General features: G+C 42.1%; 1 protein-coding gene across 4 annotated transcripts in view; it reads right to left on the reverse strand.

Annotated features, from left to right (window-relative positions):
• slc4a11 (solute carrier family 4 member 11) overlaps positions 1 to 20,733 on the reverse strand; it is a 102,095-nt gene that overhangs the window by 48,441 nt on the left and 32,921 nt on the right. For all 4 annotated transcript variants that reach the window (XM_086182528.1, XM_086182526.1, XM_086182525.1 and 1 more), the window contains 3 exons: positions 17,701 to 17,817; positions 8,584 to 8,627; positions 5,119 to 5,347 (listed from right to left, as the gene is read on the reverse strand). In XM_086182528.1, the coding sequence (XP_086038654.1) occupies positions 5,119 to 5,347; positions 8,584 to 8,627; positions 17,701 to 17,817 (390 nt within the window). The remainder of the gene's footprint in view (positions 1 to 5,118; positions 5,348 to 8,583; positions 8,628 to 17,700; positions 17,818 to 20,733) is intronic.

A 20,733-nucleotide genomic window follows, 5' to 3' on the forward strand; every position in this document is an offset into this window, starting at 1 on the left:
ACACAACAGATAAACTGTATGTCCAGGAAGCAGTCAATAGTGGACAAGCCAGACTTGAGCAAATGTGTGTCTGCCGCAATTTGGACTGCTGCAAACGTTGTCGTCTCCCTCTGAACATGAAGGTTGTATTTGCACAAATAGCAGGAGCTTTCCCTTGTAACAGCTGGGTCTTAAATATAAAATGTTCCCTTGATTATCGTTTATGTTTCTTGATAGTCGTTTAATCAAGTGGTCCAGTGAATCATCCTGATTATAAAACGGAATGTGACTTGAAAAGTAGTTATGTGTAATGATTCTAGTGTTTTAACAATAAATACTACAAGGGCCACCACAGAAAACTGCATATAATCTTCTGTACATCCAGGAACCCCCGTCACAGACACCCTAACCACCCCTTGACGACACTGACTGACACGGTCCAGCGTTGAACTGTGGATCAATGTTTGTGTTTGCACAGTTCTCAATACTGTTTGCTGATGTGACATGTTTTATGGCTCTATCTTAATATCACCATTTATCTTGTCAGAGCATGAAAATATGATGTTATTTTGCGATACAATTTTATGTCACCCTCCTTTAATCTGTAAAAAGTCTTTTTTTTAATGCTTGTGTATTTTTGAAGTTGTAAAAACAGGTTACATGATGTTTCAAGGGTCTGAAGGTCACTTAGTGCTCATTTTTTTCCATCTTTTTTTCCCTCACTGTCCATCATTTTTAGAACTGAACAAGGAGACAGATCCCCTTCTCTCCCCTTTGTGTATTACAGAGTTCCAGACCCCTTCTGGAGCTCTGACTGCTAGTTAGCTCAGCTGCAACAAAAGCTAGCTGAGGGGAATGCTAGCATACCGTCTCACAAGTCATGAAAGATGCTTGTCGCCAAAACAGTCTTTGCCTGCATTCGTAGAACTAGGATTTTGCTTAACTTTCACTATGAAAAACGTGAAAATTACGAGATATTGTTATTCTGTAGTCGTATGGACAAACCATTATCCTGACCTGAACCATGGTTACACAGAGGAGGAACTGCAGCCTTTGGAAGCTGAGAGAAAAAGACGAGGTGGGAGGCTGAGGCAGCCAAAGTAGTTCCAGGTATGTCACTGATGCATCTGGTACATTGGAATAAGTAATGGGGTTTTTTTCCACAGTGAATGCTTAGCACAATTCTGGTTCTATTAATGCAGGCAATGCCTTTTTAAATGTAAAAGTGAATTTCATGGCTTTTGAGACAGCTCTATCTACCACCCTACTGCTAGTGTTCATTTCAGCTAAGCTAACTAGCACTCAGCGCTACCACTGGGGTCTGGATCCCCGTACTGCAGCAGAGAGGAGAGAAGGGTATCTCTCTTCTTGTCTGGCTCCAGAAAATGGATAATGAGCTTATTTCCCACAAAGCTGGCATGATCCTTTCAGGCATTTTCAACATGTATGAACACCTTATTTTCAAGTGCTTCCCCCCTCCTCCCTCGTCCTCCTTCTTGCAGATTTAAAATAAAGTGCGTCTGTTTTGCAGTTTGATTTGAACTGGCAAAAAAAAAACAAAAAAACAACAACACTGAAGGATTATGCAAATTGAGGCGGAGGGGAGAGCCGGCAAGTTCGATCAAAGGTGACAGCAATTTAGGGAGAAATTATGGTACAGTCATCACAAATCAGGCACACAATCAGTGCTGCACATAGTATCAAGCAGTGGAGCTGCTAACAGTGTCACCGAGAAGAGGAAAATACAATTATACAATACATCATTACTCAAATTATTGACAATTAGTCATTCTCTGGCTCCCGCTCATCACTATTGTCAGCTTGTCATCACTTTTACTATAATCACCGTCAGCATCCTACCATCATTTATTTGTTAAAACACTCTTAAAAGAGGATGTATTATTGGAATTAAAAGGAGCAGCTCCAGAATGTAGTGGTGTCTGGATTAACACTGTTCTAAGTGCATTGCATCATCAGCAATGCTGTTCAGCATCCCCCTTCATGATGTGTACTGTGTTCTCTCATCAAATCCCAAGACAAATGTGAAAAAGAAAGTTGGCCTCCAATAACTGACTCCTCCATACAAGCAAGACTAATTATCGTTGTGGGCTTTTATCTTTTCATTTCTGTAATTCTCCCTTCTTTGTGTGCCTGTTACATATTCGCCCTGTTCTCTTTATCTCACAGCTGTACAGTATTACACTCCAAATGAGCTGTGGGACAGCCAACACAGATATGGCAGAAATGAATACCTGAGGAGATCCTGTACATCCCGTTGATAGCATACTTACGTGCAGTAAATGTAGTCCTTCAAGAAGAGCCTCTGTTGCTCCCTTCAAGATATTTTTTTTGCAGTACTGACATGACGGTTTCGCATGTGAATGTTCACGGTTTTAATGTTGGGATCCTACCAGCTATGCATGTATTTCTAATCTGAGTGGACGGGATTCGCAGCCAACAAAACACTGCAAAAAGGAATCAGAAGGAGATCTTCTTACTGAATGTTGGATCATAACCAATCAAAGAGACAAATTACAGACTAATGTTTGACTGTTAAATGCATAAATTGTTTTAAAAGGTGAGATTTTTAGATGTAAATGTATCTACGTGAATCTATAAAATGTTGTTTTTCACATACTTCAGTATTCTTCCTGCATTTTCTCTAAATAACTACAACTTTCTTATCTTTTTTTGTTACATAACAGTGAACCGTGAAGTGTTACATCATCTTCAGTACAATTAATTATCCCCTCATTCGTGTCCACTATTATTCTGTTTCTTCTACAACAACTAATAGGTTTCCCCAGAGGGATGAATGAACAAAGATTATATTTAGAAATTGATATATCTTGTTTGTTAGGAGTTAGTTAACTTTGATGTTGAAGTTTTCACACCTAACTATTAACTTCTGGCACGTCAGCAGAGTACAACATGTGCAGAGTTGTTAAAACTAAGGTTCATTCGTGAGTACACAAGAACTTTCGTCTTGTGTGGTGGAGGTGTAGAGCACGGGCCGGAGGAGCGGGCAGAGCCAGATCAATGCATGCACAAGTTATGATATGGGCATATTTACGCAGGAAATATGGGCGTCATGAAACAATAGATATATTTACTGACGTGTATTTATGTGTGGAATTTACCGAAGGTCATACTCCAGGGGTACAACCAGGGGAACCGCTGTCATTGTGCTCTTTAAAATCACTCACAGCTTTGGAAATACGTCAACAGACACGTTGGCTTCATCTTTGGGTTGGCACAACTTGTTGGGATTTTTGCAAAATAAACTGTACATTCGAAGCCACGGGGAATTTGCACTAATTGTACAATCAGTAAATCGATGGCAATAAGAGCGGATGTTGGTTTTGTGGCGGCAACTATGACTATCAAGTTAAAGCTCTATGTTTGTCACTATTTTTCTGCAAATACCAAATTCAGTGAGAACACGCAGACTTCTTTTCCAGCCTGCCCAGACCTGCTGAGGAACACTGTATTTGTGGAGATAGCAGCCACAAAGGAAGGGAGCCTCATCCTCCGCCTCTTTGCGGCATATTCTAGGGGAAAAACAGTCAAGTGGCAGCCGCCACCACAGCTTGAGAGTCTCAGAGAGCCATTTGAAAAACTAAGTGAGTGATCGATGACACAAGTCAATTATCACCTCGCGGATCTGTCAGAGGTGTCTGTGCAGGGTGAGCATCACACACCGCCCACTTCTGACTAACCATCAACAACTGTGGACGCCAACCCAGCCAGACAGGAAAACACTGGACACAGAGTACATGACGGGCAGTCCTCACAGTATTAGTACCTCTACATACTCTCAGAACCACTGCATGGTTATCTTGCATCCACAAAATCTTCATCCTTTTTCAGAATAAACATAATGTACTGAAAAAAGCTCGACAAGAATAAAATCAATCTTTGCTCTCGACAAGCAACCGTTTTGTGAATTGAGTGTTCTGTGCAGCTTGCGGCAGACAGCAGATCTCAACAATGGCTCCATATTGTCCTGTTAGAGGGCGGATTTCTGCTGCTCTAATGGGTAGAGGAACCGAGAGCTTTGCTACTCAGCCAAAAGGACCCAAGCTGCAGGGACTCGGCTAATATGACAGGGATCTGGAGACTGGAGAACAGGCAGCAAACCTGGAGAACGTGCTATGTTGTGCATTTGTCGAGTGTAAATTTTCACCCAGGAAGCAAATGTGAGTGTGTGTGTGTGTGTGTGTGTGTGTGTGTGTGTGTTAGCAGAATACTTTTTTAGGTTCTGGCAATAAGAGCTGCAGTAAAGACCCAAAAGTTGACTGAAAGAAAATGATGCAATTGATTTTGAAAACCGACAGACTCTTCGGTCTTTGTTCAAGTGAAAATATCAAAAATATATGTTTTTTTTTTTGTCTTTTGGACTGTTGGAAGATGAAAAGAAGTTATTTCAACACATCACTTAGGGAAACAGTGATGAGCTCTTTAAAATCTTCTTGACATTTTATAGACTGGTTAATTAATCGGACGAATAGTGAAGATGAATCAGTGATGAAAATAATAGCTGCAGCCATGTTGACATTCCAATTTTGCATTCTGAAACACTGCATTTTATTGCAGATTTGCCTGAACATCGGCATGACATTCATAAGAAAGTAGCAACATGCTGCACACGGTTTCTTGATGAAGGAAAGAAAACTCTGAATCAGAAAAGCAAGTGCTGTCATCCACTCACGGAGCAGGAGGTGTTATGCTAACATGAGGAGATCCATTTTTCCTTGGAATGTATTGTTTCCTTGTTCGATGTCTGCACATGTAAATGGTTGTCAACAGGACTCACCACGTGTGTCCGCTCAAACAGCCGAGGGGCAAATGGCCAGTTCTAACATCACATAACTCTCCTTTGGGTTTCAAAAGCTTCTTCAACCATTCTCAAGTCCATCTGACAATTCTGCACTGGAGCCTGAGGAGGAGCTTTTTTACAGGCAGGTGCTGACGCGCATCCATCAAATGTTTTTAGGTCACATCTGATGGGCTTTACTCTGATTGTAGGCAGGCACAGATGGTATACTACCAGGTCTTTGTGCTGGATGGTTTGTGTTTTGCAGTCAAGCATTTAAACATGTTTGTTTACACATGCATGTCAACAGTTTTCTTACTCACCATTGACCTCTTGAGCTCCGGCATCTGTGAAAAGCATACTCATCACCTCCTCGAAGTTGCAGCTGGGCTCAGATGCGTTGCTGTCTTGACCCACATGATGCAACATTCTCTTCAGAACATCATCCAGGGAAGCAGCTGTCTCATCCAGCAGGATACTCGCCCTCGCCAGGAAGCCATCCAGGTCTCGGTGAGCACGGATCTCTTCCTCAAAGTTCATCAGCTTCACATACTGCAGAGAAGGTTGTATTCTTTCACTTTCACGCTCCTGAGGCGATGGTATCATTAAGTGTGATAGTAAAGACAACAGCACATTGTTCCAAAATCTATGCACTTTTAAATAAATGTCAGCAGAATTAGCCTTGCAGAAAGTTCCACATTACAGAAGTTTGAACGGTCAAAGGTAACAATCGCGGCAACCCATCAGGAAGGAGTCGACTCGTGTGTTTCTCCAGGCTGATATCAGTAATCAAAGATACGGACTGACGATGTTTAGAAGAAATGTAAATTTGCAGTAAAAAGGAAAATCTTGTCACGCAGCAGCCTTCAGTATTGATCTGTAATTATGTTACTGTGGGGTCTGTAATTTGGAAGAAAAACCTGGTTAGCTTACTATTGTTGCTGCAATCATATATTATTTGCATGATGATAAATGACTAATGACAAATGTTGCCGTGGTGGAAGGCAAGTCCGCTTTAAATGTCTGGCCCTTTTTCTTTTGCTCCCTCTCGTCGTTGACTGCGGGAGGTGTCCTTCTACATGCCTGCAAAATGTAACGAAATACATCCGGCCCCGGTGGACCACATTCCTTTCATGTTCAGGTCCAAAGCGTTTAAATTATAAAACTTGAAGTCAATCCTGCTGAGCTAAAAGGTGCCCCTAAACTGTACAAGTATCAATGGCCACCCTTCCAAATCAGCCTGATGGTGAACTTTTCTCCAACAGCAGAACGCAGTACAGTCTCCAGAATGTCGAAATTGAAACAGTAGTCTGAGAATCACATGAGACAGATGAATGGATGAAGAGACGAACACAGCTCGATTAAGAGCCCAGACACCCACCACTCCTCGATTTCATTGATCAAGGGATTGACAGAATTTCTGAAGATGAGTGGATTCCCTGCTGTTCTTTTTAAAAAAAAAAAAAATTAAACAAACATGGAGCACAAAGTCCAGGACTGCAGTCTTCGGAGTTGTTTGAATATAAACTCTATAAATACTGTCCATTTTGTTTGGTGTGTACCAGGCTTGGGACTGGGGTTTATCTCACTTTGGAACAAGCGTTTCAAAACTAAAATTAATACATGATCCTGAACGAGGTGCAGAGCCAATGCTCTTGTAGATCATACGAGTAGGACGGGACATCGGCGAACACTTGAACTCTTCTGTGGTTTCCTATTAATTGAGTCAGTGAAAAGCGCACAGCTGTCACAGAAACATAACCACATTAAAATCAATTCTATTTATAGCCCACTGCAAATAAACAGATCCATAACAAAATTCTTGGCGTGGATGTGATCATGTGAAATTGATATAAACAGAAAACAGGGAGAGAGAGTAAAGAGACAGGGCTGCAATACAGAATGGGGAGATTAGTGTAAAGAACCAGGCAAGCTGTTGGCAGGAACAAGGCACACTGAGATCCGTCAGGCTTGTAGTGAAGGAGCCGCGACACTCTCGGCCATCAGTTAAAACGGATGCTCCTGGACGTCTGCTCTCAACTCCTTAACTGTGGAGGAACATCACTTCATCGCCAACGCCAACGAGTTGTTGTTGTGCACATCTGTTAAAAGGTCTTTGTGTTTCAGATATTTAGCCGGTAAAAGGCCCGCTGATGTCAACACCACACCAAATGTTTGTTTGATGTACTTAGATATTTTGTATGTGTCCATGTGTTTCCTTTGAGCCTTTAATTTAGATGACGCTAGTGTACTGGAGTGCGATTAATTCTGTGCTGTCCAGCGGATCATATAATTTCAGTCTGGCTTGACGACTCAATTGTGTGATTCTAACTTTACTCCAACTCCTACACAGAAATCCACTGTGATGCAATGAGATACGATTAATCGCGAGTTTACTGATACAAGCTGTCTGAATGGATGCAGGCACATCTTACATTTCTTGACGCAGCACTGGTGAGTCTTTACAGGGACTAATAAAGCTTATCTGCAGAGATATGCAGCTATGCAGATGAACTGCGGAATATTGCCTAATGACGCTTAATAATGGGTGCGACCGGTTCTTGGTTCTCGCTCTCAGAACTCAAACGTCACAGCTTTCCATCCTGTGTTCAACTGATCTGCAGAATGGACAACTGACAACCTTTTCATTGAAGTACCAAATGAATTAGCTAGATAGAACAGAAATAATTACGTAGAAAAGACACAAACGGCAAACAGAACAAATCTTCAGGACAATAAAACAGTAAATGCCTTAAGTTTACAGATGCAGAGAGTTTTGAACATCCCCGAAACCTCAAATCATGTTATCAACAAAGTAATCACCTTCATTGGAATTTCCTGAAATGCTTGGCAGAATTTGTGCTGTTAGGAGATGTGAATATCTCCTAACAGCATCATTCAGGTAGATTTTAAAAGATGATCCTACTGCATTGTGGGAGAGCCAGCTGTCAAGTTAGTTATCATTACTGTGTTGTTGCCTTTGCAAAAACCCAACATCAAACCCCTCACATGAAACAATGTGAGCAAGCAAAAAAGTGGAGTGGGATGAACAGATAAACCGCAGCAGACAGCAGTTTGACAGGAGATATTCAGAACGACAACAGAGCTATTCACTTGTCAAGGATATCTTACATAAACTGGATTGGTTTAACAAACCTCAGCATACGTCAACTTTGCACAGTGGAGCTGCAGGCTGTGTACCATATGCAACAAAAAGCAGTGGCTCTGCACTTGGTATTAGACGATGATCAATATTAAATGTCTCAAGGAAAGAAATCCTTATCCTGACATGTCTTGATGTAATGATGTAATCTTCCACCGTACTGGAAGACTTGGTTACTGGCAAACACATAGTTAGAGTCGTAGAGATTTAAAATTCTGTTGAGCTTTCAGTCCACTTTACTTTGAGAAGAACTACTGTACAAGTCAAATTAGTTGTTAGCCCCTCAGCCAGCTATTCATTCCACTGGCTGGCTCTGGTGTTGATGCAGGCATTGATTTGACTCGCTAGGTTTAAATGATGGTGGCACCAGAATTAGAACTAATTGTTGACCTCAAGTGATTAAAATAAATGATGCTTTAGATTTTCTCTTTATTATCTGTTCCAGATTTGGGAGTTTATAGTTTATATCTTGTCATTTACAGAGCAATTTGAAGTTGGGCCCTATTAGTTTGATAAATGGCTCTTTTCATTACTCACAATGTTCCAAGTTCCTTAAAGAAACAAAATCATTTAATTGAATCAGTATTATTGCATTGAATCTAATCCAATGAAAACGTAAGCTTACCCGTCTTGATGTGTTCAGTAATACACAGCCGGAGTCGTCAGAATCTGGGGAGAACACAAACCAGGGAGAGTCAGAGTTTGCAGTAAATCATCCTGAAGCAGGATTCCTGTTTGCTTTGTTTGTCAACTAAATAACATATCTCCTTTTTTTTTGGCGTGGTTATTACACTGAAATGCAAGGCAGAGCACGAGAAACTTAGTGTGATAAAACATATTTATATTGCAGTTCATGACGTTTCAGTATTGACTGATTACAGTAATACGACAGTAAGAGTCACACACATGCAGCTTGCAGGAGGCTGTAAAGTTCAGTGCAGTTATCAGAGCTGAGAGCGAAGATGGACACAAAATGCCTCTGAATATTGAGCTATTTATAATGAACTCCACTTTTTTTTCATGTTCCCATCGACTCAATTCTTTACAAAACAACCACCAAAAAAATAAAAAGACAAGCAGGTGGACAGAGTGTACTTACAGCTATAGCAGGTATCGTTAATCAGGGTGATTATATTAATCCATCCAGTTTGTACATAGACCTATATAAAATATCATCTTGCCAAATTCATCTTCCGAAACTCAATAACATTTACTTTTCAGTACAAAAGGGCAAAATCTGTCAAGCCCCACCGATGCCGTGCTCCCTAATAACTTCCAGTACAACAAATCTTCTTACAAAATACTTTATTGTTGAATAAATACAATTCTTATGAAGATTTTATTGCAAATATACTCCACCATGGCATTAATATTGTGCCGGATTGGCATTTGCAGACATTTTTAACAAAACATTCATTACAGATGAAGTAAATTCTGAATTAAAGATCACAAGTAACAAGCACTTAGCCAGTGGAGAAAAGGAGCCCGAGACCCTTTTTCTAACAGTGATGAAAATGTCAAGAGGCATGTCTCTAAATGCTCTCATTGAACAGGGATTGCAAGTTCTCCGTTGATAAGGCTTTAATACACACGTCTCAGGAGCTCAGGCGAGCGCTCAGATAAAGTACAAAGGTCTGGATTTTCCCAGTGTCGGAGAGAGTAAAAGAAGGAATAACCTTTTATGGAAGGAAACAATACAGGGACTAAGGGTCCCTTAACTAGCACAGAGTCAGTACCCTGCTGACTCCCATAAAACAGCGCGCCACTGCCGTTACATAATGCAGTTATCGGCGTTTACCGTGGGGAGAACGTTATTAGGTTACCATGGGCTTTCCTCTTCTGCGCTGCATGATGCACTGTGTCAGCTCCGTCTGGAAATCAATCAGTGCTCCGCTCGTCCCTCCAGCAACGGAACAGCAAGAAAACCCTCCTTTCACAAGCCAATAGAAACACCCAGGAAACCATAATATCAATAAAGGAGCCACAAGTGAGGAGGATTGTAAGACTGCAGAAAAGGGGGGGGGGGGTGCCTTTGATCACCACACCAAACACCTAACAATCATAAAACCCTGCAGGTATGGAGGAAGAAAGTCTAGCGGCTCGATGACAAGGCTGTGGCAGGGGGCACGTGTCGGGTGCACTGGATTTGGTTCATCAAAGCTCCACAATCAAAAAGCACACGACTCGGCTGATCTGCTCCCAGAGGGAAGACAGGAAGCTGCTGCTCTAATTGCTGTCAGGCTGCAGCTGTAAGGAGATATTCATATATTCATATAAGATTACCTCGCTCCCAATGATCACCTCCTTCTAATAGTCTCAATATACTGTGTGTCTTAACGTAATCCTGGAGAATTAAAGGTTTAGGGGGAGGAAGTGTTTAAATGTGACACTGGCTTGTTTCCCTTCATGGTTTCTTATTTGACAAATGTGACATTATCACTGTTGATTATATTCAGTCAGCCACATGTATTATAAAGTAAGTGTATTATTTCCGTCATTATAGTTCCTGAGTGGTGAGGATGAGGCAACCTTGTAACCGTGTCCTTGAACTGGGTTCGGCAGTGTGACAGCCACAGTGAAAGGCATTTAGAATATCAAAATATGTTTCATTAAATGCTTTGTTTGACAGAGAGAACCTTGGATTTTTTTTATTGTTTTTTTTTTTTTTTTCATGTTTGGAAATAAAAAATACTTGGTCTGACCGTGAAGAAAAATGGCTTGTTTTGCTCCCATTATTGAAGCAGGGATTCACCAATTCAAATTCAGACCATTCAGTAGTCTTGTTTCCATTTGATTGTCAAGCAAATCTTGAGCAACGTTGGAATTGGCTACGTTGGTTGCTTTGGAGGGAGTGAACTAGCCTACAGAATGCAGAGTTCCTTCACAAGATGGCGGTACAACCAGTGTTATGCACAGTTGCAACAGACAGGTTACTTGGTTCATGAACGGGAAAAACTGGAGGAGGCTCTTGAGGAATTACTTTCAGCTGGGCGAGATGCAATGTGTTGTTTGGTGCCAACTTGAATCCACCGATCTGCATGCTGTCCAGAGACAAGGACAAAGTTTGGGAATGTCCAGGAAGACGCCTCAGATGCATCAGAGCAGATTCAGAAGACGGGCTTCACCTCCTGTTTTCAGGATTCATGTGCATCAAAATATGATGATGGAAACAACTGTGTAATGATGGTGTGTTTCTGACTCTGAATAGTTTATCATGTAGAACAGCTGAACAGTAAGTATATATATATGCATACATACATATATACATGTATATATATATGCATACATACATATATACATGTATATATTTCGGCAGAAGAAGGGTTTCATACTTCTGGTGACACCTTTAGTGTCCTTTTTAGAAATTGCTCGAGACATTGTTCTGTTTATTGTGTCCCCGACAGGAAAATGAAATATCCGCCCTTGAGTATAACAAGGAAAAGAATCAGACATCTTTGAGTGAGTTGTGAAAAATGGAACAATCATTATGCATAGAAAGTTTTAGGATCAGATTAATATTGAGTTGTCTCAAGCAAATGCACCAACCCTTCGCCCAGACATCTCTATTGGTTTAGGGCAGATTTCTCATCCTTAAATTGTGAAATCCATCAGTGCGAAACAATGAAGAACGTTCTGCATTCAGCTTCATTCACTTGTTCCAAACAAGGCTTTAAATGGTTGGTGTTCTCGACGCCCTGAAACTTAGCAGACTCAACAAAGTCAAGGTCAAGTAACCACCTTGGCCTGACTCAGACTCAAGTTTCTAGTGGGACAGAGGCCTGTCCTTCCTCGTGACTTCGCCTCTTCAATATTCAGCCAGATTGATTGAACTAAAATGGAAGCGAGCCCAGCCCTGGCAGAAATGTAATCATGAAATCAATTCTATTTATGGAGAGCCTTTGACAGCTTTATGACAAAGTTCTCTGAAGAGAGAATAATAGCTAAAACCATGTTGTCAAAGTCCTGTTCGGACGAGCGGCATTTTCGGTTTTGTATTCAATGTTCAATTGTGAAACCGGTCGTTGTGGACTTACTCAAGACTCACAGCTTCTTCTGCTCTCTTTAGACTCCGTGTAGTTACTTCTTGTTTTGTGACCAGCACTTCCACATGTTCCACATGTTTTAGTTCCCTCCGTGTGTCACCTGTTTGCACTCTCACCTGTGTCTGTTTTTCATTTCCCCCATCAGCTCCTCTCCTTTTTCTTGTCAGATCCTCTTCTCTGTTAAATTATCAGAAGCAACCAGAAAAAAAAAAATAGCGCCCTAGCTTGGACTATACTGAAAATGTGGAAAGTTTCATACGCATCTGTGAAACTGTTCTTCAGTGGCAGTGCAGAAGCGATCAGCAGGCTTCAGCGGATGGAGCAGCGGCGGCGGATGTTACAGGGTCAAACACACAGTATCTGCTCGTGTGTTTCAAAGATGAATCTTAATTTCCTCTGGATGCTGCTGCTGCTGCCAATGTAGTAAAAAGAAAACGGCTGCAGCACTTTGGAGGCTGAACATGTATTTGCTACATTAATCTTTAAATGACTCAAATATTGGAAGCCATTATAAAATGTATCTTTGGTGCCATTAAATATCCAAGAGGCACAATATCATGAAGGTCAAGATTGAATACTGTCCCAGAAATATAAAGGCCTCCGAAGCATGACTACATTCTCTCATGAAAGTCATCGCTGTTAAGTATAGAGAGGGAAATGGATTAATTATAGCAGACAGATGTTTTTGAAATTACATTTAGGTGGGAGCTGCTGTCTCTGGATCTGATCGCGGAGCTATTTGCTTTTCCAAACCACTGCTTATTAAGCCAGACAGGATGTGATTAAAAGCCCTGTTCAGAGTCTTACATTGATTTGATATGGTGGAGTAGGGCCGACATTCTCCACAGTGGCCCGGCGATGTGGAATAACAAAATAACGTCATCATTTGTGGCATGAATTAAAAGCAGAAACAGGCTCACACTACTAATGGCGCTGGAATAAAATGTATGTGACAAATAGACTGGGGCGGGGGGGCTGGAATCAAAACAAAAACACAGCAGCAGCAGCAGCAGCAGCAGCAGCAATCATCAGCTGTACTGTCTGTCAATGAATAATGAAGAATCAGCCACTGCTGGGCATGACAAACACGCTGCACCTGCAAGTGAGAATCCTACTCCATGACAGCGTCCAGGGCGCACATATTACGGCTGTGTGAGGACGAGTTTACGCTTCAGCTCTCACAGTGGATCACTGTTATTGTACAGACCCAGAGAAGAAGAAGCTTTTACAGTCACTGTACTTGGACACACCAACATTTCACCTGTCCTCTACAGAGCAGCGAGCAGCCATGTAAGGTGCTCCAGCTACAGTGACTCAGGCCGAAACACCTTTTTAGATATGCTAAATATCGTCAAATATTCAAGCGGTCGTTGCGTTTGGGAGCGTCTCGGATGTCCTTTTTTTGCCTGCCTCCTTCTGTCGCTGCTCCTGACTGGCTGAGCAGCCGATGACATCACCAGCTGGTAAACAAACAAACCTGAGATGAGATGAATGCTGCTGAGCAGGAGTTTGATGTAATGATAGACTCGACCTTTCATTCCATTCATTCCTCACGCAGGCCTCTCAAATTTATAACCCAACTATAATGTCAGGGATTGAGACTTACACTGTCCCATCGCGCTGAGACCAAAGAACATTTATTCAGATTGAATATAAATCCTCCTGGAGAGATCATATTTGGGACGATATATATTTTGTAAACTGAGCCAACTGTCAGGGCAAATGGTGCAACGCTGCACGAAACCGCTGCAAGTTCTGTAAAATTTCAAACAAATTGACAAACTCTGTTTTTCAGGATTCATAAGTCACGAGCAAAATGTTATTAAAACATTAAGGGTGCATTTCTGCTATGGTGGTAGGATAGAGATGAAGCGATAATGTGACTTATCCCAAAATGATCTCTGCAAGGGACCGTCCACAAAGTGCAAAAATGAAGCGACAAATATTCAATGTCTTCAGTTTCATAAGTCACAGGTTCTCTAAAATCAGTGGTGTCGTACAGGTGATACGACAACACTTCATTTGGGGAAATGACAACGCACACCCCTATCATCCGCCTACCACGAGGCCTAGAAAGTTCTAGGGTGAAAATACAGCCAAAAGTTATTTACAACCTAAGAAATAAGAAAGAAACCAAACCAAGAGACATGTTCCATATGTCTGTGTCCCCTCTGCTCTGTAATAATTTAGTTTTCTTCTTTTTTCACGTTTTACAAGTAACACAAAAGGTGCCAAACAAATAGGTCCCATGCCCAGTTTGCAGACACATCAGTGAGGAAAGTCGTTACATCTGGTGCCACTCTCATAAACGCACAACCACGCAACAACTATGCCCTGCAACTGACTCTAAACATGCACATCACTCGCCCACCTGCTTCGTTGTCTAAGCAGCCGGCTAGCAGCAGCCACCGCCCCCGTCTCCCTGAGAGCAGCTCCCAGCCTCAACTTGACCTGGTTCTGGGGAGTGAGTGGGTGGGAGAGGCACCTCCAACTTGACGGTGCGGATGCTGGTGCTGCAGCGGCTCGGGTTTTATTAAATTATGAGATATTTTTTCGAATTCTTACACATAAAACAATACATTCCATCAGATTTACCGGTGTCGTCCGCTCCTACTTGGTAGTGGTTAACAAAATTCAACACGAGAGAGGGGTTTTTTTTGGGGGATGTTTTCAAGTTCTTAATTTAATTCAATATTATGATAGGATGTGGAACATTCAAGTCTTTCTTCGTAACCCTGTACTGAACTTAATGAATATTAGCAACAGCAGAACCACTAATTGTAGTTGTCCCGTCAGCACTTGTTTGAACTTTTCAGCCCTGGCAGGCAAACAGTTGTGCTGATCCAATTCAATTATTGTGATTTTAAGTATTCCACATTGATTTTAGCTAAAGCCTGGGTGATTTGTTTATTTCTTAAAGCAGATCGATGAATAATTAAGAGAGATATCCCCAGCCGATCCTGCGGGTTGGTATTTCCCATTTAGAGATGTTGGTTAAAATGACAAACGCTGATAGCTGCATGTCATATTGGCTCTTGCTCATGAATGTTAATCCAGTGTGTAATTCGATGCCTGTGTGTTGTCTTCAAGTCAAGATACCTCTGTCCTTTCTCTATGAATTAACCAGGTGTTTCTGTCGTTCACCTAATCCAACAGGAAACATCTTCTCCATCGCATTCTCCGCCTACCTTCATTCATAACACATACACTACATCATCAACTGAACGATTTAATGACTCTAATGATCAGAAGAATACTCAGTATTAAAGAGCAATTCATCCATCCATCCATCGTCCATACAGGTTATCCTGCCAGTCCATCAGAGGGCTCGCATATAGAGACAGACAACCAGTCACGCTGACAGGAAATTGAGAGTCTCCTGTTAACCTTAGGAGTGTGTTTTTGGTGTGTGGGAGGAAGCTGGAGCCCCCAGACAGAACCCATGTAGGCACTAGCTGAACATACAAATCTGAGCTGAGGCCACAGCCAGGCTTCTGATTCCATCCCAGAACCTTCTTGCTGTGAGGCGACAGTGCTAACCACTGCTTTGAATGCACCGCAACAAAATAGGAGTTAGAGGGCATTCAGGGAGCGTGCACATCTGCCAGAGTGATGTGAAGTCATGAGATCAGCCGAGCCAAATGTAAAAGAACTACAGTTTCAAGCTATATTAAATTGATCTTCCCCAACAGTTCAGATTTCTTCCCTGCCTCATGTGAAACTGCTCCACCAAGTCTGGAGAAAATCTTCCTCCCGATTAATCCTGCAAACAGTCAAACAAACAAGTGGCACCGAAACAATTAGCAGACCCCCACGAAAGGTCCATCTGGGGGTGGAGATACCATGAGGAACCACAACGACATTACCATCCAACACTTTCAGCTTAGCCCTCATGTATCGATAGCAGTGGTCCAACATGAATGAGAGAGTTTTGAATGTTTTATTCATCTGACTTGTTCCCGTTCGTACCACTGCAGCTCTCTTGTCAGAGGCCTGGGCTTCTGACAAGAGAGTGTTAAGTGTTACTATGTATGGAGAATCAGCCCGAGTGACATGGTCGCCTGTCACATTTAAAGCCAGCAGGAATCTTTCTCTCTCTCTCTCTCTCTCTCTCTCTCTCTCTTTCCCCTAGGTGCACCTGTGACTGTTGCTGTGGCAACGGTAACCTGTTGACCCATGGGGTTTCTGGCAATGGGGTCAAAATCATCTGCACCTGCAGCTGAGGAGCTGTCTGTCAAGGCAACACCTGCCATGAGGCTCTGGAAGACCTCCACAGGAATTAGTCTGAAGTTGCTCGACGCGTTTCGGAGGACTTTTCTTTCTCTTTCTTCTTGAATGATGTTTTGGAGATCTGATATTTAATGCAGATCCCTTTGAAGATTGTGCTTCGTGTTATGATATAAAACATCTCCAAAAAGACAGAGGTGCATAAATGGAAGTATTGATCCCACAGCTGAACAGCCAGGGAGACTATTGACTCGCAGAGGCTTACTCAGAGAGGCAGCTATTCACAAACCACGGAGAGCTGATGTGACATGAAAAATATACTTTGACTGAGTGAAAGTCAGAACAAAGCTGCTTATTTAACGTCTCTTTTTCTGTTAGCGATTTTTGCACAGAAGTAGGTGGAGCTTGATGATGCCGGGCAAACATCAAGCCCGACCACACAGTCCTGGCATCCTTTATCAACAACTACTGAGAGGTTGTTTTTTTGGTTTTGTTTGGTTTTTTTCCCCGAGCCTTAAATAGCAAATATTAGACATCAGTGAGTCATACTTTGACACCGGTGACATGTTACATCAATATAATGATGCAAACACGCACGCACGCACGCACGCACGCACGCACGCACACACGCACACACACACACAAGACTCATACACTGTCCTGCTGCTAAAAATACACACAAGAACACTAAATGTGTATGATCCCTTTGGAGAAGTAGCATCCAACAAACATATACACAGAGTCTGGAACCACAACTCTCTCCAGGCTCATATGCAGTATTTGTAGACATGTTGTAATGATTCCAAATTCTCCACTTTAGCAGTGTTCTGACTGGGACAGAGGCTGGGAGAGGCTCCTCTCACTGGGTCCATTCACACTTGTGCATGCAGCAGCAGATCACTATTGTTTCGTGGCTGATCAACTGTACTAATTATTATTCAGGAGATGCCACAGTCCTCCAGGTGGATATCATGGCAGAGCTGTGTCACGAAGCGTTTAAAAATGATTCACAAAAATACATCAGCGAGGTGGTGGAGCAATGTTTTTGAACTGGTCCAATCAAGTAGTTAAGACGAATGAAGAGATAAACATGCAGAGCAGCTGGTACTGGAAATGTGAACGGGCAGGAGAACACATCATCCTGCTTAAATTCTCCTCATCGGACATCACTGGCAGGCAGCTGCAGTCCAACAGTGGAGAAAGTACAAAAGAACCCGACCGTCCATTTGCCAAGTCCTAGACTGTCCCCTTTCAAAGGAGACACAACCATACCTGTATTTCAAACTGATGAAGAACAGAATGCATTTTACTTCGTCTGGACCCCAGATAGGTGTTATTTGAAAGATTGGTAAAGGGTTCATTATTGCACTGGCACAGTTTCCTGCACTTTTTCCATCTCTTTCTAGTTCTCTTTTCCGCAAGCTTTCTTCCTCCTCCTGATCCCCGTTATCTCTCCCTCTCACTGTACTGACCTGGCCCAGGGCTGATCTGGTTGTCATAGAGGTGGATGTCATCTCCGCAGGCGATCGGCGAGTCCTGTCCCTCCTCTCGGCCCTCGCTGCCCTCCTCCTGCTCCGCCTCCCGCTGCTCTGGGGACACAACAGCACAGGGTCACGTCTTGGACGTCACCGACTACCAGGCAGGGCAGCAAACTCATTTCTATCACAGTACTGTCATCCAAAGACAAAATGGGCTTAAAGCATTTAAGTCCAGTCGGTAGTCACTTTATATGATTTTACTGGTCCGTATGAAGGCTTTCAGTACTAAATACCAAGAAGTATATTTAAACCACTTCATTGTAGCGGCGGTGGTGTGGAGTGTGAAGCTGCCAAATGATGGGACTTTCCATGCATGTTTGAAAAGGAGGAAACTGCTTAGAAACCAGTGTCAAATTGTAAAAAATATTGATTTGATCTACATGCTGCCGGAAAAAGTGATTCACGCTGCAAAGTCATCACAAATAAAACGTGTCAGGTTGAGCAAATTCGAATGACCTCCTCCGTGTGCTACCGGTGTAATGTGAAGTCCACGCATACATTTGATCTGTCAGTAATTATCTGATATATAATATCGATCATGTGTGTGATCATTTTAGGTTGTCCTCTGTTTCAAATCACACAATATAGCATTTCAGCCACCGGGGTCACAACTCAAGGGGGAGACTAAAGACATTTTCCATCAAGAAGCCTTGGAATCTTTTCTCATCAAGACAGTTGGAGGAGCCATTGTGGGCTCTGAAACTACCAACTCAACGACAGTGTGCGTTTTTCACAAAACAGTCAATTACTTTATAAAGACACGTCTCTTTGCATGAGCCACCTGGTGCATGTAAACGCATGTAAATAGTTGTATGTAAATATTGCTTTAGTTTCACCTGAAATATGTCAGGAGCGCCAACTACACACACAAGTACAGCTACATCAGTAACACTGTCTTTCTTTTTATTCGTAAGAGAGCAACTGATGGTCATTTTCATTATCCAGTAATCTATCAATCACTTTCTGGATTAAGGGATTTATCATTTGGTCAGTGAAATGTCAATAAATAACACATCGCCCCCAAATAACACAACGCCCATCCTGATTTCCCAGGGCCAATATATAATGCCTCCTTTTTTTTCTAACCGAAAGTTCAATGCCCAGAAATGTACAGGTGCTGACCATGAAATACCAAAACCAGGAAATCTTTCAGCGGCTGTAACAAACTAGAAGCCTTTTGCCAAGCGTACTTCCAGAAGACTTCTCTGATACCTTCATCTCTACACATTTAGAAACAGGAAAAACGAAGAACTTAAACCAGCGCCTTTCATTAACATGCTCGTAGAGATCGAAAGGGTTTTCGGCAGTGGCTGACTTGATTTCAAGGTGACAGAAGAATAAGAGCATTTAGATGCAAGTGATAGCGGCACAAACAGATGCTGTCATTGATAAAACTGATTAATCTGGGAGAGAATCATGAGTTCCATTTGTTCATAATTAGGTATAAGCGGCAGTAAGCATGCAAGAATGACAGAAACATCCAAAGAAACCTGCAGAGATGCAGCTTTTGTTTGGATGCGACCAGTATTCTGACGCAGGGTTCTAGCGGTTTGTTGTGGTCTTTCTGGTGAGGATGGTAATGATTTTGTATGGGAGAAAGCAGTGCAGGAGCCAGCCGAGAGCTTGTTTGTATGACTCATCCAATTCTCCCCGACACAGCAGCCCCTTAATTCCAATCCTACAGCAGTAACTAGTGGGCTCCCAAATATCCAGTGATCGCCTTGATGCGACGGGGACAATATCAAACTCCTGCTCTTTATCTGCTGACCTTATCTATAAGGAGGCTCCAATTTCAGTTCATTCAGTTTGTCTTGCATTGGAATCATCCCTCGGCACTTGACATTATTTGAACCTGGCTGTGTCGTCGCCTCACATGCGTCCCTCTGTGCCTCAGACTCACTGGCTAGGGTCTGACTTTCAAATCACCTTGGGAGACAGCAGCCACTGTTGAACAGGGGGAGGAAACCACGACTTCCCTCCAAAAAACTGAGTATTAGCCCTTGAATGTTGATTACTTATTTATATTGTTGAAAACATTCTATTCCTCCTTCTAAATGAAACTGGAAATATGCAATTCACCCTTCAGGAACAGGGACGATTTTATTGAAAGTTCCTCCTCACTGACCAACACATACCAGAGTGAAACATGTCGAATGAAGCGCATGTTTGATATGAAAACACTAAATGATTGAAGGGGCTCCTTCAATCACCTGCTTACAGCAATACTTTCATCCTTCTTGCTCTGGGAATTGCATGCAAAAACAGTATGTTTTAAAACTCATTAGAGATTAAGACGATGATTGTATTTTGCCAGTAAATTGACATTAATTCCTCTAACCACGAGGGAGCTGAAATAGTTGGGTGATTTAACATTTTATAGGTAAGAAAAGTCATTTTTCAAGGTGAAAAAACATTCTGTAGTTTAACTTTTCAATTGCAAGGTTTCAGCCTTAGAAAGGATTTTTCCTTTCTTAATGTCTTTCACAGATGAAAATTGTTGTTGTGAGGTATGAAGGTATCACCTTGAGCTTCAACGTGTTTCACTATTTTCTACCATTTCATAGAGCAAAGGATTAATGGATTTATTCAAGTAGATAATCTGCACATGAACACGTTGTTCTGTGTCCCTCTACAGTCGCCAGTGAAACAATCAAATATCATCCTGCACAGAATCTATCCAGGCATGTAAGAGGTACTCGTGATTCTGCAAGAATCTCTCAATAATCCAATATGGCTGCCACAGGAAGATACCCACGGCAACCAAAAACAATAGCGAGCTTGGATCATTTCTGAATTCTGATGATTCTGGAGTTTCAGTGTGCACACGAACTATCCTTGAGACATTTCTGAAAGCATCTGACACCTTTGTGACGATTAGCCTGATCAAACTTCCAACTGACTTCAGTCCTGTTGCCGTCACACTCCCACTGCAATGGAGAGAATTAGCAGCGCATTTCCACCAAATAT

The sequence above is a fragment of the Aulostomus chinensis genome, chromosome 17 (assembly GCF_037954235.1).
Source record: "Aulostomus chinensis isolate RoL2024-O1b breed Wild chromosome 17, RoL_Achi_v1.0, whole genome shotgun sequence".
NCBI lineage: Eukaryota > Metazoa > Chordata > Actinopteri > Syngnathiformes > Aulostomidae > Aulostomus > Aulostomus chinensis.